Source organism: Phodopus roborovskii, unplaced genomic scaffold (genome assembly GCF_943737965.1).
Source record: "Phodopus roborovskii unplaced genomic scaffold, PHOROB, whole genome shotgun sequence".
NCBI lineage: Eukaryota > Metazoa > Chordata > Mammalia > Rodentia > Cricetidae > Phodopus > Phodopus roborovskii.
In genome coordinates, this window is record NW_026125295.1 from 25394380 (window position 1) to 25419203 (window position 24824).

At 37.0% G+C, this 24824-nt stretch overlaps 1 protein-coding gene across 5 annotated transcripts in view; it reads left to right on the forward strand.

Moving 5' to 3' along the window:
* Nucleotides 1–24824, forward strand: part of Trpc1 (transient receptor potential cation channel subfamily C member 1) — a 53761-nt gene that overhangs the window by 23963 nt on the left and 4974 nt on the right. For 4 of the 5 annotated variants that reach the window (XM_051207004.1, XM_051207022.1, XM_051207030.1 and 1 more), the window contains 7 exons: nt 5–207; nt 6305–6436; nt 8873–9068; nt 11719–12055; nt 15981–16120; nt 17662–17805; nt 24080–24255. In XM_051207004.1, coding sequence (XP_051062961.1) covers nt 5–207; nt 6305–6436; nt 8873–9068; nt 11719–12055; nt 15981–16120; nt 17662–17805; nt 24080–24255 — 1328 coding nt within the window. The remainder of the gene's footprint in view (nt 1–4; nt 208–6304; nt 6437–8872; nt 9069–11718; nt 12056–15980; nt 16121–17661; nt 17806–24079; nt 24256–24824) is intronic. The other variant, XM_051207013.1, reaches the window with a different exon arrangement.

Here is a 24824-nt window from a genome sequence, read left to right on the forward strand (position 1 = left end):
TCAGAAACTAATGGAACGAATTCAGAATCCTGAATATTCAACAACAATGGATGTTGCACCTGTCATTTTAGCTGCTCATCGTAACAACTATGAAATTCTTACAATGCTTTTAAAGCAGGACGTGTCTTTGCCCAAGCCCCATGCAGTTGGCTGTGAATGCACGCTGTGTTCTGCAAAAAACAAAAAGGACAGCCTCAGACATTCCAGGTTAGAAAATTAGGATTTTGATAAATGGAAGAGTGATATGCCAAGACACATATCAATGACGTTTAGCATTTATTTTTTATTTTTTAAATTGTTCTTTCAGTGCAACTTCTGAGAAATGTGTTTAGGTGCCTTAGGAAAGCTAGGTTTCTGGCTCCTTTGGGCTCATAAGGTTAATGCTGAAGTTTTCAGAAATGTTTACCAAATGCTAAATAGGGAACTCCTTCAAGTTATAAACGAAGTTTATCTTATACTCTCTCTGCTAAGGCTTTTTAGAGGCATGGCTTATTAGTTCAAGAGTACTTCCGGGTAGCAGAAGTAGAAGGGCACCACTTGCTTCCTTATACAGAAAACAAAACTACCATCCTTATCACCACCACCGTGATGATGACCATCATCATGTTAGCTTTTTGAGACAGCATCTTGCTGTGTAGCACTGGCTACACTCTGTAGACTTTACAGCTGACCTTCAAGTAGTCATCCTCCTGCCTCTCTGCTTCTTGAGTAATTGGATTGTGGGTGTGCGCCACTATTCCTGGTAGAAGACAACTTTAAAACATTAAATACTTTTACCTTATGTGTATGAGTGTTTTGCATGCATGTGTGTCTGTATACCACATGTTTGCAGTGAAGGCCAGATCTTCTGGAACTAGAGTTACAAACATTTGTATAGGGAGCAGAGGAAGCTCTGAGTGAGTGAAGTCCTAGGGGAATGTGTATTGTCGACATGAGCTTAGCCATGTTGAGGACTTCAATGGCTCAGCCCCTCCAGGGTGGTTAAAGCCTTACCCAGGTGAGACTCAAGAGGGGTGTTAAATATATCATCAGGTGCCCAGGTCTGAATGTCTATAAAAGATTTATAACACAGTTTATGAGTGTGCAAAGACTAGCAACTTCACCTTCTTCCTCCTAGATGTTTGTAGCCTGAGACAGCTGCCTACAGAGGTCTCCTACTGAGAATAGTTAAGCCCTCCCTATGTGTTATACATACTAAATGTGCTGAGAGGTTCCAGAGATAGGGGAACCTCACCTGATCCCGGCTTCTCTCTCTCTCTCTCTCTCTCTCTCTCTCTCTCTCTCTCTCTCTCTCTCTCTCTCTCTGTGTGTGTGTGTGTGTGTGTGTGTGTGTGTGTGTATAGTTTGCCCTTTCCTCACTCATTCCCTTCCCACACTTATCTTTCCAGGACCCAAATTTCACAGGTTGTGTTATACTTGTTTTCTATCACGTGGATGCTGGGAACTGAATCCGTCTTCTGCATAGCTACAAGTGCTCTTAACCACTGAACCATCTTTCTAGCCCACAAAATTTAATTTCTCCTAATTTCTCACTCTTCATGTCTCTTATTTTCCCTCTTAGACCATATTTATTTTACTTCTTTACTATTTTTCATCTCTTTCCATCTCCCCAGTTGAAATGTTAAGATTAAGAGAGTCTGCTTTTTATAGATTGAACAATATCACCCATGGGCAGTTTTATTACATATATGATTGTCAGCTGGTTGGGAAGTCAGTTTTTCAGAGTAAGCCTTTTCTGTGCTTTACATATGGTTTTGATCCTCATTGTAGCAATGTTGAGATATGACCAGTATTAGAGGTCTATAACTTTATTACCTAGAATGTTGAGGCAGGAGGATCATAAATTTGAGGTCAGCAGAGGCTATTTAGAAAGTAAAATTACTCGGTCTCTGGCATTATTATACATAGTATCCAAAAATACTATGTAATGAGGCAAATTGTTAAACAACCTCTTTGGTCATTGACTTTCTTGTCTGCAAAATAGAGCTGATAAGTATTTTAGAAATATTTAGGTAATAAATACTAATTACAAAAAAAACCTGTGTTGTTCAGTTTTTATTGAATGTACAGAACTTTCACACTTGCAAAGTAGAAAAGCTTAAAAACAGGTGTAACCCTACAAGCTGAGGAGCATCAGTGTAGTGTTTCAGGCATCAACACGGGTAAGGAAGGATACTACATTTTTTTCTTACTGTATGGCTTGTCTGCTCATTCTTTTGACCCATGAATTGTTTTCACATGTGTTGTGTTTTATGTATATTTATGCAAAGAATTCTCAGATTTCTTTCTACTGGTAACTTCTCCCTTAATTCTGAGGGATTGGAGCGCATAATTCACTTCTAAGGAAGTATAAAGTAACAAACTAAGCCTCACCCTTTTAAAATGTAAAATTCTGATCTTAGGATATGTGGTAGTTTGAGGGGAAAAAAAAGGTCCCCAAATAAAGTGGCACTATTAGAAGATATGGCCTTATTGGGCTAGGTATGGTCTTGTTGGAGGAAGTATGTCACTGTGGAGGTTGAACTCTGAGGTCTCATATATGCTCAAGATATGGCCCAGTATCTGAGACCACTTCCTGTTTCCTGTATGTCAAGATGTAGGACTCTCAGCTACTTCTCCAGCACCTTGTCTGTCTGCACATTACCATGGTGATAGTGAATTGAACCTCTGATAATGTAAGCCACCCCATTAAATTTTTTTCCTTTATAAGTGTTACCGTGGTCATGGTGTCTCTTCACAGCAATACAAACTCTAATCAGGGTATTTATAAAGTTTATCATTGATCACTTTAACTTTATAGTTTAACCATTTCAAACAAAATGCATGCTATTAGCAACTCTCCCACTGCATAAAAACAACAGTCTAATTTTTGTATCCATGTTAGCACTATTTTGCAAACCTTACCTAAGTGAAATCATTTGGTGGCTTATGGACCCTGTACATGATCCTGCATTTGGTAACTTCTTAGTAATTCTTTAAGTCTTCTTTTTTTTTTTTTTTCAAACTTAAGTGTTACTCACATATGTGTAATTGACTGGCCAGCTAGAGAGTTGTAGAAACACTGTTAATTTATCTGCAGCTTTCTCATTTCCAGAGTATCTCTTGACATTTCTGGTTGATCCTCTGCTGGCCTCTTCTTGACTTGCCAGTCTTGAGAAGCTAGTTTTCCATTGGTCATATGTCCAGTCCATTATTTGGTTCTTCTAGCCCAAAGTTACAGGTTTACTAGTTTGAACCTGAAGGAACTACAGCTCTTTATTGAACAGGGGACAGGGAAAAATTGAGGCAGCTCTCAGCTGTAGCTTCTAAACTCAGTGGGAGGGAGAAACTTCTCAGCAGTAATAGGTTTGTGAATGTGAAATGGCTAAAAATTAATTCAGAATCAAACAGCAACAGAGTGTTTCTGGCATCATTTACCCACACTGTGTTGTACACCTTTACTGAAGCTCCTCTTGCACCTGCATGCTGTCTGTAATAGTCTGGTAAAATTAATCAGTGTTTTTGATGGAAGCACAGAGATGTTGTCTATACACATATTTGGTAGCTATAGTTCAGGCAGCTGCCTCTTCAGAAATATGTAAGATACAGGTAAACTAGATAATGCCTGTAACCTGAGCTACTTGACAGGTTGAGACAGAAGGTCTGTGAGATCATGGTCAACCTGGGTATTGAAAAAAAAAAAAACAAAAACAAAAACAAAACAGGCCATTCAGACAATTGGATGTTGTTTGTTTGTTTTGTTTTGTTTTGTTTTGTTAGGTGATATCTTGCTATGTTACCCAAGCTGATGTTGAGTTCAAGCGATCCTCTTGCCCCAGCCTCCTGAGTATCCATGAATACAGACTAATTTTGCATGCTATTTTTGCCCAGTAGTTTGAGCTGCGTATAAGATGTGAGAATTAAAGAGTGTCTGTTGTTTCATTTTTAGAGTAGAAATAAATTAGGAGCAACTTTAATGTTCATTAATGGAGATCTAGTGAACAGCTATCAAATGGAAAACCATTTATAGGAAAGAATGAGATGCATTGAAGTGTGGTGACTGTAGAGGGGGGTTGTGGCATTCCAGGTTTCCAGATGGTCTACTCTTTTTTGTTTGTTTTGTTTTGTTGTGTTGTTGTGTTTTTTGTTTTTTGTTTTTGCTGTTGTTGTTGTTGTTGTTTGGTTTGGAGCCTGTCCTCGAACTAGCTCTGTAAACCAGGCTGACCTGGAACTCACAGAGATCTGCCTGCCTCTGCCTCCGAGTGCTGGGATTAAAGACATGCGCCACCAATGCCCAGTCAGATTGTCTACTCTTTAAAATAATAGCACTGTATTAAATTTACATGTAAAGGAAACATATGTATTATATCTCCCAAATTTGTGAACTAAGAATTATATTTAAGTGTTTATGAATAAAGAATTCTGGTGAATTTTTATTCATTTCCTGTTTTGGTATTGAAATAGGAATATTTATTAAATTGCAGAGAGTAAAAGGGATTCTCTCAATTAGAAATTATACATAACTGAGTAATTTCACTCATAACTATTTGAAAAATCTTTCAAAATTGTAACTTGGCTTAATGAGACAAATGTTAAATATATTTAAAATGCTAAAGAAGTTTAATGTCTGGGAGAGGAAAAAAACCTCAGTATCATTCAGTCCATATTCTATTACTTGCTTGTACATTTCCTTTAAAATTATGTGGGTTCAGAAATAGAAAATATTTTCCTTAACTATATTACAGACAATTTTTGTATCATTTGTCTTTTTTGAAAAAGAAAGATCACAAGGTATCTATCATTTCAGTTAACTTAATCTGATTATATAAACTATAAATAAAAATAGAATTAAGAAAGGAGAAATGTATGTTTTAAATTAGACCACTAAGGTATTAGTGCTCACATTTTTCCAGACTAACTGAAACGTTAGGTGATAGGAACTATAGACAGAATATTTCTCCTACAATTAAGATGTTCAGAAGTAAAAGAATATTCAGTTTAAACATTGTGAATTTTTGTTTCCTTGAGACATGGTACTCTCCAGTCTTAACTGACAAATGCATTTAATAGGAAACATTTATCTTAAGAGAAACAAAGATAGTATTCTTCTGTATGGTCATAAATACACTTAAATTATGGGTTCTTTGTTCTTATTTATTTTTGGAGAAGTTCCTACATTCATACTGTTAATCTATATCACCACCACACCTGCCTTTCCTCTCAAGATCTTCCTGTGCTCTTCCTCCTAAATCCATGGTCTCTTTAATTATTAATGTTACATATATACAATCTACTGAGTCCATGTAATTCTGCTTATATATACATGTGTCCAGGACTGACCATTTGGGATTGGACATCCAATACAGGAGCTACCCCTGAAGGAAACTAATTCTCTCAGTAGGCATTGAGCACCTATAGCTTCTTATCTAGGAGTGGGCCCATATGGAATTGCCACTCTCTACGTAGTGCATTAGCTTATGTAGTCATTGTGCTGATCTTGTTCAGGCAACCATATTATTGAGCTGGTGGTGATGCGCACCCTTAATCCCAGTGCATGGGAGGCAGAGGCAGACAGATCTCAGTGAATTCTAAGCCAGGCAGGTCTATAGAGCCAGTTCTAGAACAACAAGGGCTCCATATACAAGAACGCTGTCTCAAAAAAAAAAAAAAAAAAAAAAAAAAAAAAATGGCAATGGGGTCTAGGCCTCTGACTCTTACAGTCTTTCTGCCCACCTCTTTTGTGTTTTTCTCCCCAAATCTGAATTGTAGTGATTGCCTTGAAGATGTATAAAATGAGGTTGAGCACCCGACAGCCCCGGTCTGCATTTTAATGAGTTGCAGGTTTCTGAAAGAGTCTCTTCCTTTGGAAAAATAAGCTTCTCTAATGAGAGACAGGAGATGCACTCATCTGTGGGTATGGAGACAGCTATTTAGAAATATATTGGTTTAGGAAAAATGGCAGTAGTAGTTCTCTCTCTTCTATGACTCCTCTAGGGATGGGTAGGTCTTGCTATGTATCCTAGGTTGGCCTGAAACTCCTAATCCTGTCTCAGCTACCTGAGAGCTGAAATTGCAGCTTTACCAAAGCAACCAAAATTTTGAATGTTGGAAAAGAGACAGTAACTTAAAGCAGTGAACAACATTTTCCAGTATTTATTCCTCAAAATATTTAAGTTTTAGATGTTTCTCCTTGGGGAAATTACCTTGAAATAAGCATATGTATATTTGCATTTTAATGTTTTATACTTTATAAGTTTGTAAACAATGTATATTAAAACTAACAAGGGTAAATTTTTTTACATTATGTAATCAAATTTTACCACAGATTTCGTCTTGATATCTATAGATGTCTGGCCAGTCCAGCTCTAATAATGTTAACTGAGGAGGATCCAATCCTGAGAGCATTTGAACTTAGTGCTGACTTAAAGGAACTCAGCCTCGTGGAAGTGGAATTCAGGTGGGGAAGAGTTGATGTTGTTACATCTTCTGTTGTAGAATCATATGCTTCAATCTGTTCATAGACTGAATGATAATTTGCACTTATTTACATTTAATCTAAGATAACTAACATTGTTATCACTTGGCATTTTCTTTCTCTGTCAAAGGAACATATCTTGGTGCTGTGTACTTGACTCCTCCTCTGTCCTTTGCTCTTCTGTAACCACTTAGTCCCCCAGACAACCTTGCAGTCACCCTTACTGCGAGTATCTCCACCTCCCTCTCACCAGCTCCCATTTGCAAAGTGCCAACAGGGACAGTACATGAACCCACTTTCCAGGCACGGTTGCCTATGTGGCCTCATCTTGTGTGGCTCTGCTCCATCTTGAAAGTCAACAAAGTTCATTCACACTTACGGAGCAGGATCAGAAACTCAATTTTATTTAGCCTTAACAGAAGCATACATAGTATGTTCCTAAAAGTTCTGTGTCCAGAGACTTAGGAAAGACTACTTGTAAGTTTTCAAGGTTAGAACTACTATTCTTTAAGTACATTACATTAGAAAAAATCTGTATACTTTGATAAACTCATAAAACATAGTTAACTTTAATTTTATTCACACATGAGGCTATGAATAAATTCTACTTAAATATGAGGAATTTCTTTTCTTTTCTTTTTTTTTTTTTTTTTTTTTTTTTTTTTTTTTTTTTTTTTTGAGACAGGGTTTCTCTGTATTGCTTTTGAGCCTATCCTGTAGACCAGGCTGGACTAGAACTCACAGAGATCTGTCTGCCTCTGCCTCCCAAGTGCTGGGACTAAAGGCATGAGCCTCCAAAGCCCATCAAATAATTTCTTATAACCTTATTTTTTATTTCCATATAAAATAGAATTTATCTAATTTATTCCAAAAAATATTTGAACAACTGCTATGATTGTATTATAATCATGAACTAATAAACTTAGATTTGAATGTTACCCTAGAATTCATTTATTTTAACCTGGTGTTTAATAGAGAAAAGTCTACAAAACCTAAATGTTTTTACTATTATCAGCAATATGTTAGCAGCAGTTAAAACCCAAAGAAGCAAAGTTACAGCTAAGCATGGTACTGCATGCCTGCAATCCCACCAATTATGAGATGGAAGCAGGAGTTTGAAGCCAGCCCCCTGGGTACATAACAAACCTTGTCCCCAAAAACAGAGACAGCTTTAATCCCAGCCCTTGGGAGGCAGATCTCACTGTTGTGAGTTTTGAGGCTAGCCTGGTCTACCTGGTGATTCTGCAGCCAGGGCTACACAGTTGAGTAAAGGCAGGACAAAATTGTACAAAATCCCTATAAAGTTATATTTAGGGACCAAGATCTTTGCTCATTACCAACTGTAGCTCTGTGTAAACTGTACAGCCACTTAATTATTTTCCCATAATCTGTTAGAGATTAAACAGTTTAATGAATTGTATACTTTGTTCTAGCAGTCTATTAAATATTTATTAAAGAAGAGATATCTTTGTAATAATACTTTTGATGCATATTCCCATCTACAATTATATTCCTAAACCAAAAGGCATGTTAAATACTTCATTTGTTAAATAACTAATTGTTAAACAATTAATTGTTCTCAGGTCATGTAGTAATGCAAAGAATGAGAAAAATGTTTGCCTCTAAGGAAAAGTTGTAGTCTAGCTTACAATCAGCCAGTTCAAGGGAACGTTTGCTGTGTGCAAAGACTAAGTAGCCTTCCTGTTTGCCTTCCTTTTAACATGGGGGGAAAAGCTGGATAAAATTATTTTCTAAAGTCCAGCCTCTAATAAAGCTTACTTTGTTTAGCTGAGTTATAAATTTAATGTAATTGATGTTTAATAAATTATTATGTACTAAAACTTCACTTCTCACATGTTAAGTACAATGTTTATAAGTAAGTCAAAGACAAAGGTAAGGTTTGGAAGCTAGCACTTCTGAAGAGGTGTCCTTAGGAGGTACTGTTAAAATTCAACTGAATGTCACTCACATGAACACTTTAAATGTGAGTCACAGTACCTTGTCAGTATTAAAGTAGCATATGTATATTGTAAATTTTTGAAATTACTGTAGGTAAAAACCATTTAATAATATCAAAAATACTGTTTTTGTTGTTTATATGAATAATGTCAAGGGAAATTTTAGCTGTTCTACAGAGAATGAGAGAAATGAATTAAGTGAAAACCAACAAGTTTTATAAGCATTTCTTATAGTGTCATCTGAAATCATCAATATGGACAACTGTGGAGACTTTCTGCACTGATAAGCTCCTGTGATTGCCAGCAGGAAAAGATCATATCTTACGTAATCCTGTCAGAATTTAAATATTACTGAGTAAAGTAATTTCCAGCGATGTAATCTCATTGGCCAGTGGAAATGGCATTCCTAATAGTATACAGTGGGAATGCTATTCCTAATAGTAGATTGTGCATTTTATAGGAATGATTATGAAGAGCTAGCCCGTCAGTGCAAAATGTTTGCTAAAGATTTGCTTGCACAAGCCCGGAATTCACGTGAACTGGAAGTTATCCTAAACCATACATCTAGTGATGAGCCTCTTGACAAACGAGGACTACTAGAAGAAAGAATGAATTTAAGTCGTCTAAAACTTGCTATCAAATATAACCAAAAGGAGGTATGAAACTTTCTGTGATATATTTAGGTTATTTTCTTTATCTTTATTTTATTTATTATTTGGTTCTCAAATATAATAAAAAAAAGTAACAGTATAGATACATGTTCATAATTCAACAGTGTATATACAGCGTAAAGGAAAGGCTATGCTAGTGTCTGGAAGTAGAAGCAGATCTTGTTTGGAGGGTTGTTACTCAGCTCTCTGGTGTCTGAACATCAGCCGGGATGATGAGTATCACAGTCTCAGTAGGCTGGGTGCTGAGATGGGCGAGTTCACAGAAAGTGGAGCTCCCGAGAACTCAAATCTGAGATCTGGGGGGAGCATGGTGATCACAGTGGGCAGTGAGGGCATGGGCCAAGAAGCAGCTAAGGGCTGACTGGAGTGTTTTCATGTCTGTGTTCCTCGGGCTTTCACAACTTGTTGACTTTGGGGTAGTGGACCTTTTTATAGGGCAACTCCTAACTCTAACAGTTAGTATTTATGTGAAGAAGGTAAAAGAAGCATGACCTTAAGGAGGCCTTTCAGAGGTAACATTGGGTCCCTTCTGCTGGAATGTAGTCTTTTTTGCTGGCTATAGTAATCTCAGGTTGCTGGATTAAAGGACAAATGGGAATAGTGATTTCCTCCCCTGCCCACCACTTCTTGATGACAGGAATATTAGAGAATCTTTGTCTATGCCTCAAACCACTGTAGACATTTGTAGTTGAGATTTTATTATTCTAGGTACTACTTAATACAATTTCTAATTAAATTATTATTATATTAAGGGATGTCAAGTATAGAAGTAGGGTTGAGTTTTCTTTGATATTTGGGGAAAAGTTACACATCCCCTAATTTCTGGTTGCTGCTAAAAAGTAGTTTGGGAAGAAAGACTATTTCATCCCCAGGTATCTCACCTTGAGGGACAAACACTGGAATCCAAACAGAATAAGGAATGGAGGGGCTGAAGAGATGCCCCAATGGTTAAGAACACAGACTGCTTTTCTAGAGGACCCAGGTTCATTTCCCAGCACCTATATGGCCTCTCACACCTGTCTATAACTCTGGTTTCAGAGGGTCCATTGCTCTCTTCTAGTGTCTTTGGGCATCAAGCACACAACATGCAAGCAAAGTGCTCATACACATAAAAAAGTTAAAGAATGACATAAGACCTAATTGCTAAAAATGAGTATAGTTATGTTAGAAAAAATCTTGATAAGCATGAGAGGATGCTGCCCTGTTTTGATTTGTTTTTCAGACTAAAATTCTGCGAATTAGGTATTAGTTCAGGATAAATTTTTTTGGTTTTTTGTTTTGTTTTGTTTTTCAAAATAGGGTTTCTCTACATAGCCCTGGCTTTCCTGGAACTCACTCTGTAGACCAGGCTGGCCTTGAACTTAAAGATTCACCTGCTTCTGCCTCCCAGAGTGCTGGAATTAAAGGAGTGTGCCACCAAAAATCATTTTAAAAAGTAACATTTACAAAACATTATTTTACATTCTTGAATAACATGATTGTCTATACTTTGATTACATTATATTAGAAAATATTGCCATTTAAATTTGTAAGCTAAGAAACTTTGTAAACTTGTACAAATTAACTTCTGTACTTGAACTATAATTTTGTTCTTATTTGAGATTTTTCTTCTTACATGAAATTCACTGCCAACTAAATTTAAGAGTATTTTATTTTTACAGGGCTGGAATGGTAGCTCAGTCATTTATGGTGAGGATACTGGTTTATTTCCCAGAATCCATGTCACCACATCTATGATTCATTTACAAGGGATCTGATGCCCTGTTATCTCTGTTGATACCATGCATATACATGGTGTACATATATACTTGTAGATAAAACATACCTATATACATACATACATACAAACAAATAAAGCTTTAAAATAATTTTATAAGTTTTTTTTAATGCCTTAGGCATTAAAATTCCAGCTGCTGAGGCAGGAAGATCACAAATCCACAGTTAGCCTGGTCTGAGGATGCAGCTGAGTGGTAGAGTACTTTTGCCCATCATGTATGTGCAAGGCCCTAATTTCAGGCTTCAGCACTGCAATCAGAGTCTCTGATACAGTTTAAATCCCTCTCAGTGTTTTCTTGAAGTGTATGTAGATATAATACATGGACTATTTTTTACCAAGCCATCTGGGTTTCTCAAAACTCAGGAACTAAAGCCAGCACTTTATCAAAGATTAGTTAATGCTGTTTATGGAATGCATATTAACTTTCAACTTTTATGCATATGATATGTCTTTGTACTGGCTTGTAAAGGCTCTTGATAGTCTTTAAATCAGCTGAGTGCAATAAGGCTGCTAATACTTTGAATACTTAAAATGGCATTGTGCTGAGAATAAGGCATTATCCTAAGAACTTGATGCCAAATCTTCACAAGTTTATGAGGAGCTACTATTGCTATCCAGATGTTAGAGACAAGGACTGAGAAGCTAGAGAGGTTGAAAACTTACTCATGGTCATCTAGCCTGTACCAGAGTTTGGATTTGAATTGTGTAATCAGAATCCATAGTCTGTGTTCTGAAAAAAACCTATATACAATGTGTAGGATTTATCATCAGATGTTAAGACTTTGAATATTATCCAGTTACTATTTAAAGGTTTCATTTACCTTTTTTATTTTTTATATTTCTGTATGTCCTTTTCAGTTTGTCTCCCAGTCAAATTGCCAGCAGTTCCTGAACACCGTTTGGTTTGGACAGATGTCAGGCTACCGCCGTAAGCCCACCTGTAAGAAGATAATGACTGTTTTGACAGTTGGCATCTTCTGGCCAGTTTTGTCACTATGTTATTTGATAGCTCCCAAATCTCAATTTGGCAGAATCATTCACACACCTTTTATGAAATTTATTATTCATGGAGCATCATATTTCACATTCTTGCTGTTACTAAATCTCTACTCACTTGTCTACAATGAAGACAAGAAAAATACAATGGGGCCAGCCCTTGAGAGAATAGACTACCTTCTCATACTGTGGATTATTGGTAAGTTCCAAATGAGTTTAAAAGATTTGCCTTTATTATTTAATATTCCTTGCTTGGTGACATTATGAAAATGGAGTTCAATTTGCAACTTTGTCCTTTGGTACAGCTAAGACATGAACATTTTCATGATTATTTATCTAATATCTTTACAAAGGTTAATGTTCCTGATTTTATAACTTTGTATTAGCTAAATTCATGAAAGTCAAAAATTGTGTGTGTGGGTGCACACATGCTCATTTGTGCTGGTATACATGTGTGGGTATGAATGCAATGTGGGTGTGTTATGTGACAAAAACTTTCCTGGGGAAATGCAACACACATGTCCACTCACCCCATATAGGGATCTCATGGCAAACCAAAGTATGGATACCACCACAGTCCAGTTTGATGAACCAGTGAGTTTTATTAGGGTAAACTACAGGAATATGGGTAAGGGGTTACTCACTGGAGCAGAAATTACTCAAAGACAGTGTATCACCAAAGCCCACCCCAGAATGAGTTACAGCTCACAAAGCTAGAACCTGGAGCACATTGCAGTTTGCAGGGAGCCCAGCTGGTTGGATTGTGTCCTTTCCAAGTACCTCAGTTTGTCTAAACATCTTGCAAGCTGGTCTTCTCTGAGAGTTTTTCCAGCTTTACTTGTCTGAGAGTTTTCTTTAAAAACTTGGCTTCCTTTGGTCTGAGAGGGACTCCAAGGTTTTATTGTTTACCATGGAAGGAAAGGGGACTAGTGAATCTGGTTAGTTTCAGACACTTTCTGAAGCTATTTTGAGTTGTTTACCTTCCTGCTTAAGGAGCTTCTCTAACGGGTGTAATGTTGTAATCTCCTTTTACACAAGTGTAAATAGAGGCTAGCAATAAACTTCAGGTGTTATTCCTTAGGAGTATTCACCTTATTTCTCACAGAGGAGTGGGACTTGATGATTAGACCTCTTTTTAGAGGGTTTTTTTTTTTTTACACAACTTTTTTAACCTAATATCAAAATTTACAGTATAAAGCTACATATAATACATGGGAAATATAAATTATTCCCTAAATTAAAACATTAAATCTTAGGTAAATAAAGAAACAGGAAAATATTAAGATGAAATTTCCCTTTAACCTAATGTACTATTTTTATTTTACCTACCTAACTTCACACATTAATGCATCATGGTTGGAATATTGCTAAAAGTAAAACTCTGAAATCAAGTCACTTGAAAAATAATTGATTTTTATATTAGAATGACAATATATGAAAATTACTTGGCACTAGCAGAAGGAAAACAAAAGGTGGATATTGTAAAATAACTCACCAAGTTATCTAATAATGCAAACCATTAAACTAAGGAGATAGAAACAGGGGTGGTATGGCTGGGTGGAGAGAGGAATATAAGGCGGGAGGGGAGGAGAGATGCAGTTTGCTGATGCACTCTGATCACCCCTTTGGTCTGCGTGTTGGTAGAGGTGAGAACTCTCTAGCAGCTGGCTGCTTTGCTTCTCTGATCCTCAGCATGAACCCCAATATCTGACTCTGAATTCTTTTTATTAAGAACAGTTAGAGTTCGTGCAACAGCCTTCTCCAAATAATGGAGTAGAGTCTTATTTAGATAAAATCCTGCATCACACAGAAGTAAAACGTTTTCTTGGATCATCATGTAAAGTGTTATTTGGCAATGTTATATAAGTTAAGATTTACACATTATTGTTTACCGTGATCTAGGTTGAGATAATAACTTGAGTTCTTAGAGAAGGTGTGACCGTGGAGGATTTAATAGTTTGTGATCTATATTCCTGGGGTGAGGCTGGGCAAGATGTGTTCCCAGAATTTTTATCTCTATTCCTCTTAAGAAAATATTTAAATTGATAAAATACAACCTTTCAGGACTTCTTCATTTAACATTTTAGATGATTTTTTTTAATCATTCATTTTGGGCAAAAAGTTACCAAGTAGAATATTCATTTTTTTTCTCTCTCAGATCTATATGTGTTTTAATTTGTTTCTTCATAAAATATAGTACTGTATAACAAAGATGTTCTTTCAAGAATGTTTCATGTTTTCACATGAAATTTTTCTGCCTGCTGGTTAGCCAAAAGTACTTTATTTCCATTCATGTGTTATATTGTAGCTCTCGTTCTCTGTTACTTCATAGTCTCTTTAAAATGTCTTGATGAATAGTCAGGCATGGTGGCACACACCTTCAATCCCAGTGCTTAGGAGACACAAGCAGGCAGGTCCCTGTAAGTCTGAGGCTAGCCTAGTCTACCCATCTAAATCACTTTCCTGGAAAACATTACTATTTGAGCACTAATTTTTGAAGGAGATCTATTGTCTTATTTGTTTGTGTTTTTGCAATGGGACCTAGACATTTGGAGTTAAGCAGTGGTAGTGTTTCTTGATATGGAAGTCCTGTCTTCCATTTTGAGGGTGTTTGAATTTGTTTCCTATTACCTGCGTTTGTCAGGTTGTAGACTAGCTGAATAGGTTTTAGGCTTAAGTCTTGGGCCAGTTGAGGGTGATGATAGAATGTGGTCTTAGAAATAGTCATAGTCATGGCTCAGTGTAGGTTAAGTGAAGTTTCTAAGCCCAGGAGCAAACCTTATGTAGAGTTAGAAGATTCTCGCATAGCCAATATTTAAAAACTAGGGGAAGTGTTCAGGAATTGTCCTCAGGCAATGAGAGCCTATAGAGTTGTTGATTGAGCCTAGCATACTCACCTGGAGACAAGCAGCCCTTAGCTGCAAGGATGGGTGGAGTTGGTATCACACAAGTCTGGGCTCCCTACCTGAGGAGGAGGGGCCACAGCGGGGCTAGAGGGCAGGTGTGGGACACAGGGCCTTCAGGCAAGTCATAGGGTTGGGTAAAGTTGTCAGTGTGAGTTTGGGTCTCTGACAGAGGGTTCAGAGAGGAGATGAGTGGAGTTGGTGTCTGAATCTGGGCTCCCTACCTAAAAGGGATGTGGAGTTTAAAAGAAACAGGAATTAGGAGTGATTCAAGATTTGAATTGATTAACATTGAACAACTAGAGGGATGGAGTTCTAGTAACTGAAATGAGAAAAATCTCTAAGTGTGATGTATTTAAGCTGTTTGGACACATCTTCAACTAGTTCAGATCAGAACATTGTCTAAATAATTTGAGTTTAGGAGAGAGGTTTGATAGAAATTATTATGTAAATATAAATTGAATTTAAATATATGTGTTGGAGGAGCTGTGAGATAGCTCAGTCAGTAGGATGCCTGCTGTGCAAGCTTGAGGACCTGAGTTCAGTATCCCAGCACCACATAAAAGCCATGCTCTCCAGCATGCATCTGGAATGTGAAGTCCGGGACAGGTGGATCCTTGGAGCTAGATGGCCAACCTGCATGAGCTCCACATTCATTGAGACCCTGTCTCAAAAAGTAATATAGAGGATGATTGAGGAAATCAACTGACATTGATCCCTGGCTTATATACACACGTGTACACATGCATATACCCACTGTTCACACAAAAACTAATAGAAATTTGAGACTTTTTGTTACACAGATATTATTTAAAACAAAACCGTGTGTGTGTGTGTGTGTGTGTGTGTGTGTGTGTGTGTGTAGTATGTATGTATGCTCATGTATGCTTGTGTGTGTGTGTGTGTGTGTGTGTGTGTGTGTGTGTGTGTGTGCATGCCAGCATTTATCTTGTCTTCTTAGTTTGTATCACATCACTTAGCATTCCTTTCTGGCCAATATGAAACTTAAGGTTATTATTTTTTCCAGTCTCAAGAAACATAAGATTTTTTTTTCTTTCAAATTTTAAATACTTTACACTAAAAGGCTGTTATTCTCCATCCTCCCCCCCACTGCCTTTGGAATACAGCTATAGTTAACCCAAGCACTGTAAACACTTTGTCTCTTACAGTATTGTTTAGCTTATTATTGAATTAACAAATCTGATGTTTTCATTGTTTTAGGGATGATTTGGTCGGACATTAAGAGACTCTGGTATGAAGGGTTAGAAGACTTTTTAGAAGAATCACGCAACCAGCTCAGCTTTGTCATGAATTCCCTCTACCTGGCAACCTTTGCCCTCAAAGTGGTAGCTCACAACAAGGTGACTGTTCACTGTCAATCAAAGTTACAGACATTTGTTTTAAAAATTAATATACTTATCTTTGGAACTCAGAGTTAGTATAGACCCAAATCTATGTCTGGTATCTTTTCATTTTAAAGCAATCTGTGTGAATCTGCTTACCTTTTCAGTAGTTTGAATGTTTTGCTTTTTCAATGATGGTTGTTACTTACATATATTGGGTCCCATGGTTGATGTCAGATATACTGCATCTAATTTTATCCTTACAATTGATGGTTGCCTACCATATGCTAGGTTCCATGGTCAATGTTAGATATACTGTATCTAATTGGATTCTCATAGGAATACTTTAAGACAAAAGTCCTTATCCTCATTTTGCAAATAAGAAAACAACTCAGAGAAATTAGGCAACATATCTGTAACTAGTGTTTTTAAAAAGATGATTAAAATCCAGGCCTTATGTATTTTGTTTCTACCTAGTATCTTATTTCTTCATTAGCTCATTTACCAAGTGTGTGTGTTTAATACCTCTTCTAATTTTTCTTTCATCAATATTTATGCTTTCTCAAAGTCAGGAAATATAATAGGCCCTATGTTAGCTATGGAGTACCACATTTAGGGTACTAAGATGTATAATATTTCATGATTTTTGGTCTATTTTTGATGATAGAAAGAGCAAAGTGATTCTATCAGTTTACTTTATTTAATACCTGTTTCTTTAATTGATCAATAGTATGCAACATGTTGATCAGAGGGAGATTCAATGACTGAAGTGAGAAGTTACTAAAAAAAAATTGGTCATATGGAAATGAATGCCTTGATAGATTTGGTGGCACTGATTTTTTTCAGACTACTTTCTTTGGTTCTAGAAGTAGTTTTCTAATCCAAACAGGACATGTTGAGAGTGGAAGGATGCATGGCTTACAGTCCCACAGAACAACTGATATACAGTCTTTGCAGTGAGATAGGTAGTTCCCCATGTCAAGGTACAATGACACATTTTTGTTTTACTTGAAAGGGGCCAACTTTTGTGGTTTGTTCTAAATTCCTAGGTCAAAGGACTGTGTCTTGTACAGCATCTAATTAACTGACAGCGTGCATTCTCACAATTTGTGTTATAGAATTCAAGGAAACTAGCCAGTGTTTCTTTCATGAGAATTTAATGATAAGTTTTTAAAAGATGTATTTATTTTATGTATATGAATGCTCTATCTGCATGTATACCTTTATAACAGAAGAGGGCATCAGACCCGAGTATGTGCTTGCTGGGAATTGAACTCAGGACCTCTGGAAGGGCAGCCAGGGCTCTTAACAGCTGAGTCACCTCTCCAGCCCCTAATGATAAATTTTGTAACTGGTCTAATTTTTTTTTATACCAAGAAATTTCTAGTAAATTTCTGCACATAAAGTGGTATTTCCTAGAATACATGGAAAGCTTGTGTTTGGCTAAAACATTATTTAGGTGTTCCACAGGAAGACAATTAAGATAGTTCTGGTTGAGACATTTCATGATATTCCTCTTCATTTTCCTGACTGACTTTGTCTTCCCTTCCTGCCCCCAGTTTCATGACTTTGCTGACCGGAAGGACTGGGATGCATTCCACCCCACACTTGTAGCAGAAGGGCTTTTTGCATTTGCAAATGTCCTGAGTTACCTTCGACTCTTTTTTATGTATACAACCAGCTCTATTTTGGGTCCACTGCAGGTAAATAAAGGTCTTACAGAATGTTAGTTACATGTCACTACTATTGCAACTGCTTATGCACTTCAAATTCATTCTCATGATGTTAAAATACACTTAACATTTGAAAATGATTGGTAAATACTTTGTTCTGGCTCATTGGTAATTTTCTTTCAAGAATTGAAACCTTATCAAGCTGTGGTCCATTGACCTCCTCCCTTCATTCTCTGGCTATAGCATCGTTAAAATATTGCTGCGCTTCATAGAAAGGAGTACAGAAAAGTATGGTTTTTTACCAAAAATAAAGTTCATATTTAAACTTTGAAAGATAGTTGGCTTTTAATAAAAATGCCATCTACATGACTTTAACACATAGATATGTACATGTAAAATGAATGACAGTAAGAACAAAAGGCCAGGCTGGGAGAAATGAAAATACACTATGGTAAGGCTTTCAGCTGTGTATACAAAGTAGTATGATATCATTTGAAACTAGGCTGTGTGATAAGATAGGTGTCATAAGCCCTAAAGCAGTCTATGAATTAAAGCAGTTATAGTTAATAAACCAACTAAGGACATAAAATGGCATTTAAAATTATCAAAAATAAGACAGTAAAAAAGGAAAAAAAAACCCCAAAAAACAAAAAACAACCCAGATGGATTAAAGAGGAAGAAATAACATGATAGATGTAAACGGTTCAGATGCCACCACAGTCCTCCCCAAACGCATAGTCAGGTCTGTCTCAGCTGTATCCCATGAACTGGTATCAATTTCTGTCTCAGTTAGGAGTTTTTGTTTTGTATATTTGTTTGTTTGCTTTCATCTGATAAACACCATGACCAAAAGGAACTTGGGAAGGAAAGGGCATATTTAAGCTTAAAGTTCTACATCAAGATCCATCATTGAAGGAAGTCAAGGCAGAAACTTGGAAGCAGGAACTGAAGAGTGCTGGTTCCTGGCTTTGCTCCTCATGGCTTGCTCAGCCTCGATGTTTTTCTGTCAGCTATGCGGCTGCACATGAATCTACTGATATTTTAATTATCATCTGCCATCTCATGGCCCTCAGTCAGAGCCGCCAGCTACTTAAGCTGTGGCCTGGAAGGTCCAGTCCTGGACCATGGTATGTAGGTTGAAATTAAGTCTCTATTGTTATATTTATCAATAAGACCCAGAAGTCAAAGGCTGGGTGAAAACCTGCTAACTCAGAGACTGAGTAGCAACTAGCTGACCTTGTTTTTTGGCTGGAGACGCTGTAAAAGACATATCTCTTCCCTTGTCCCAGAACGAAGAGAACTCATACTCTAGTCCCTGTCCTTTCCTTCCCGTGCATCTTCTCTATCCAAATTGCTAGCTTCTCTATGGCTAATTTTGGTCAGCTAGCCATTAATTGCCCCCTGATTCAAAGTATAGGTAGTCTCAGGGCTATCAGAGTGTAATCAAAATATCCCATAACACGGTCTGCCTTCTTATAGCACCCAGGACCACCAACCCAAGTGTGACACCACCCACAGAGAGCTGGACCTTTCTATATCAACCATGAATTAAGAAAATGCCCCACAGGCTGATTTGGCAGGGGCATTTCCTCAACTTTATTTTTCTTCTCAAATGACTCTATCTTGGGTCAACTTGACAGAAAACTAGTCAGTACAACCCTGAACATGTAATTTTCATTCTAAGACTTTACAGTTTCAGGTCTTATTCTTAATTATTTTTTCCACTTTGAGTTGATTGTGTGTGTGTGTGTGTGTGTGTTATAAGATTTGTATGTTGTAAGATAAAGGTTCAGTTTTATGGTTTTGCATGTGTATAATATGGTCATTTTTTCCCAACATCATATATTGAAGAGACCACCATTTACTTACTGTGTTTTCTTGGTACCTTTATTGAAGAGAAGTTGTGCTTATTTATTTTTATATTTATTTTTTAAGGTCTTTATTTTGTTCATTGGCCTACACATCAGTCTTTTTTATAGTTTGATCCCATTTTAATTACTGTAATTTTATAGTAGATGTTGAGATTGGATAGTGTATTATTTTTAGCTTTGTTCTCAATTGTCTTTTTTGAGATCATGCAAATTTTATAATTTCTATGTGTATATATAAACATATTACTGGGATTTTGATTTTGTCCCAAATCTGTAAGTATTTTGATTGTATGGATATTTTAACAGAGTGTCTTCTGTCTCTTTGTCAGTGTTCTGGAGTCTTAAGTGTGTAGTAGTGTCTTCTGTCTCTTTGTCAGTGTTCTGGAGTCTTAAGTGTGTAGTTCTAATTCAGGGTTAGGTCTGTCTGCCTCATTCTTTTTCATGTTGTTATAAAGGACTTGCTGTCAAATATTTGACCCTTTTCAGATGGTTGCATTACTAGTATATAGAAATGTAACTGTTGCCTCTTCATCTTGCATGCTGAAATGTTTCTAGATTTATCTCTAATATTTGTGGGCTGTTTTGTCACTTTCTCTCCACATAGGATCATGTCATATTCAAAGGGGGATATTTTCACTTTTTCCAATGTGGTTATACTGCCCCCCACCCATATTTAATTGTTTTGGGTACAACTTCAGTACTGTGTAGATAGACATATAAAGAGAAGTATTTGGCTGATGCTGATATTAATAAAAAGTGAGATTTTCACTAATTATGTTAGCTGTGGGCTTCCCTATATGGTATTTATTGTGTTCAGTTAATGTCCTTCTGTTTTTGTTGGAAATAGATTTTTTTTTGTTATAAAAAAGGGAATTGAAATTCATCATATGCTTTTTCTGGGTTTATTGACCCTATTATATAACTATTATCTCATTTCATTAATTTGCTGATATAGCCAATTAATTATTTTTTTTTCTTGTATCCTAAAGATAAATCCTAATTGGGAGGCATATGTGCTTTTTCATTGAGTTTACTTTGATTATATTTGGTTAGAAACTTTGTTCCTTTATACATTTTATTACATTTATTTAATATTTTGTGTATGCTTACTGCCTTAGTCGATGTTCTGTTGTTGTAAAGAGGCACCACTATCAAGGCAAAACTTATAAAAGAAATTAGGGGCTTGCTTACAGTTTTGGAGGGTTACTCTGTTATCATCATAATGGGGAACATGGCAGTGTGTGAGCAGACATGCTCCTGGAGCTGAGAACTTTACATCTTAATCTACAGGCAGCAGGGACAGGGAGGGGAAGCAGGGGGAGGGCTCTAGGGAGGGGGAGAGGAGACAGCTGAGAGGGAGAGACAGAGACTAGGCCTGGCATGGGCTTTTGAAGCCTCAAAGCTCATTCCCAGTGATAGACCTCCAGCAAGGCCACACCTTCTAATACTTTCAAGCAGTTCTACTCCATGGTGGATAAGCATTCAAAGAAATGAGCCTAAGGGTCATTATTCAGTCATCACAGTATGCATGTGCCATGACATGTGAGTCCTACAGACCAAACTCAAGTTGTCAGATTGGGTGGCAAGTGCCTTTATCTGCTGAGCCATCTCACTGGCACTTATTTTGTTAAAGATTTTTGTATGTATGTTTCAGGGTTATTTAAGCCTATAGCACTATTTTCTTATAGTCTTTGTCTGCTATTGGCAATGATATTAACAATATTTTTTGTCATTGGCCTCATAAGATGAGTTGAAAGTGTTTTCCAGATACTTAAGAAAGATTTGTATTAAATTTTAAAAAACATTTCATATTTTTTCACTGAAGCCATCTGATCCCTGTTAAGATACTTTTGATTATTGATTCTATTTTTATATTACTTTATATCTTCATGACTTATTCTTGCTAGATTATAATCTGGCTATCTTGCTAGTTTGTTGTTCATAGTAGTTCCCTATGACCTCCCCTTTCTCTCTCTCTCTCTCTCTCTGTGTGTGTGTGTTTTCATTCACATGTGCACATATTATGGAGGCCTGAGGTTGATTTCAGGTGTCTTCCTTGGTTGCTCTCTATCTTATCTTTTCAAGCAGAGTTTCTCACTGAAGTTGACACTCATTGATTGCCCGTAATGTATGACCAGTGAGCCCTGGGATCAGTCCAACTCCTTTTCTTTCTCTTCCTTGCAAATGACCACACCTGGAATTTTTACATGGGTACTGGAGATCCCCACTCAGATCCCCACACTTGTAGGAGGCACTTTACTGGTGACCCATGTCCCCAGCCCTCTTTTCTCTCTCTTAGAGGTTTTGCTGTTTCCCAGACTTGCAAGTTCATGGTCCTACTGCCTCAACCTCTGGTGTGCTGTACTGTTCCTGGCTCTATTTCCATTGTTCTGACAGCCAAGAACGTTTTTTTCCTCAGTCTGCACTAATAGTAACTACTTTGTAAACTTCAGTGTTGATAACTTAATTCTCTTTTTCATTTCCGTGATAGTATGGTATTTACAAAGGCATACTGCTTATGACCTCTCCATCCATAAGAAGATTGTTGTTTTTGCCTGCTTACCTATCACGTGCATGTTTATATTCCATCCAGTGCTGTGATACTGCTGTGATAGCCAGTGTACTATTTTTAGTTCTGTATGATGTAAATCTGATACCAGTTTCTGGTGCCCCTCCCCTCCTGTATTAACTCACCTTGATATTCAAGTTGGTTACATTTCTGTTTTTTTTTTTAATTTAGTTGTGTTAATTAAAATTATTTTTAAAATTAAGATTATATCACTATTTGTGGTTACTTTCAAAAAACTCTATTTATAGATAAGTGAATAGTACTAGAACTTTCTTCTGGAAGTTGCCAAAAGCCGTTGCTTTATTACTGCCTTAGTACATTCCCGGCTGGTTTAGGTGTGATTATATTCTGAATACTCACAGTCTGAGTGAATGGCTTTGTTTTCCTGAGTGACCCACTAAAGTTACTACTAGTGCCTTAAGAAGGAAAATACACACCTTTGATCCCAGCACTTGGGAGTCAAAGGCAGGCAGATCTCTGTGACTTCGAGGCCAGCCTGGTCTACAGAGCTACACAGAGAAACCCTGTCTCAAAAAAACAAAAAAGAAGAAGAAGGAAAATACATTTCTTTTCTTTCTCACATATTTTGAGCCCAGTTTGGTCTACAGAACAAGTTCCAGGACAGTCAGGGATACCCAAAGAAATCCTGTCTCAGAAAACAAACAAACAAACAAACAAACAAAACACAAGTATTCCAACATAAAAAAAATAAATCAAGATGTATTAAACTACCTGATCTTCAGACATTAGAAGAGTATGAAAGAAAATAAAATTAGGCTTGAATGAAGCCTCTCATTGCCCCATGCTAATGTATTAGAGATAGTCATTATTAACTCTTAGTGCTAGAGTAGCCTGCACACATAAGGGAAGTGAGGGAAAGATGCTCACTCTTGGAAAGAAAATAGAACAGTTCTGGATGCTGATGCTGTCCTTTCAGGAGTTAGTTGAGAATTAGTTACAAAATCAGATGAAATGCTTCATTTTGAAATGGTTTAATATTTGTAAACTTTAAGAAACCACATTTGCCAGTGAAACTAATGGGACAGAGAGGTGTGTGGCACACTGAGCCTCCCAACACCACCAGGACAAGTGAAGAGGTGTTGGAGAGGCAGGGGAGAATGAGAAGCAAAGAGATTTTTCTGTTGTCGTGGGTTTTACTTTGTTTTGTTCTAGGTTTTTTATTTTGTTTTTGCTTTTGTTTGGCTGCTTGCTTCCTTTGATTTGCTTTATTTGGAGCAGGGAGGAGCACAGCGGGGATGAGGGAGAGGATATGGGGGAACCAGGAGGTGCATGATGTCAATAAAGAAGTTAAATATAAAAATCAAAACAATTTTAAAAAGCCACATAAATATAAGCATTTAATTTCCTTTAAGATTTTCAGAGTTACTTCTTTATCCCCTTCCAACAATCTTTGTGTTACCAGCAGTGATGATCCTAGCATATGGAGAGCTGAGGCAGGGGGATTGTGAGTCTTATGGCAAGATTGATCATGGAGTATTCTGTGTCTCAGCAACAACCAAAATGATAATGATAATGAATAGTAAGAGTAGGTTAAGTTCTCCATGTATCTATTCTCCCTACACTTTAAGACCTTGAAGACCTCGTCTGGCAAGGCCTATCCATCTAATTCTCACAGTGCTGGTCTGGTTAGAATAGCTTGTTGGAAGATGGTTGGGTTCATTGGTTTGGTTTGGTTTTGGTTTTGGTTTTTCCTGCAGATGGAGTTTTGATGCTCATAGCAAGGTGAAACAATAAGTATGACTTGTGACTGTTGTGTCAGTCTTCCTTTCATTACTGCGTAATTTCATATCTAATATATAGTTTTCACTACAGTTTTAATGTTCACCATGTGATATATCCACAGATTTCAATGGGACAGATGTTACAAGATTTTGGGAAATTTCTGGGGATGTTCCTTCTTGTTCTGTTTTCCTTCACAATTGGACTGACACAACTCTATGACAAGGGGTACACTCCCAAAGAGCAGAAGGACTGTGTTGGCATCTTCTGTGAACAACAAAGCAATGATACCTTCCACTCGTGAGTACCTTCAGATTTTACTAGATGGACTCTCTCCTACTGAGTTCTGTATGGGATAGTCATTACATGAATGAGACTTTAATTGTTCTTTAAAGAATCCTTTTTAAATGTCTGCAAGCTTTAACAAATGTTCATTTTTCATCATCTTTACCTGTAGGATCTTCAGTAGTAGATCCAATCATTACATGTATCTTCTCTACTGAAATCTGTCTGCACAGAACTCTTGACAAATTTACACTCTGAGCACTTTGGGAAATTTCTTTTAGCCATCCCATACATTAGAGTGTTCAGCATCTCTTCCTCTAAACTGTTAAATACCTGTAGCTTCTGTTGGTTCCTGGTACAACCCAGAGCATTCATGTTTTCAGCATTTCTTGAGAAGTCATTAGAATTGAGAATCATTAGAACTAAAGGGCCAGTGGATCATAAAGAATGGGACAGCCACTATAAAGTAGACGGAATACCTCCCTTCAGGTTCCTTTCCTAGTGCTGGGGATCAAAACCAGGGCTGTGTGTGCTAAGCAAGTGCTAAACACCAAAGCTTACATCCCCAGTCTTACTCGCTCCAT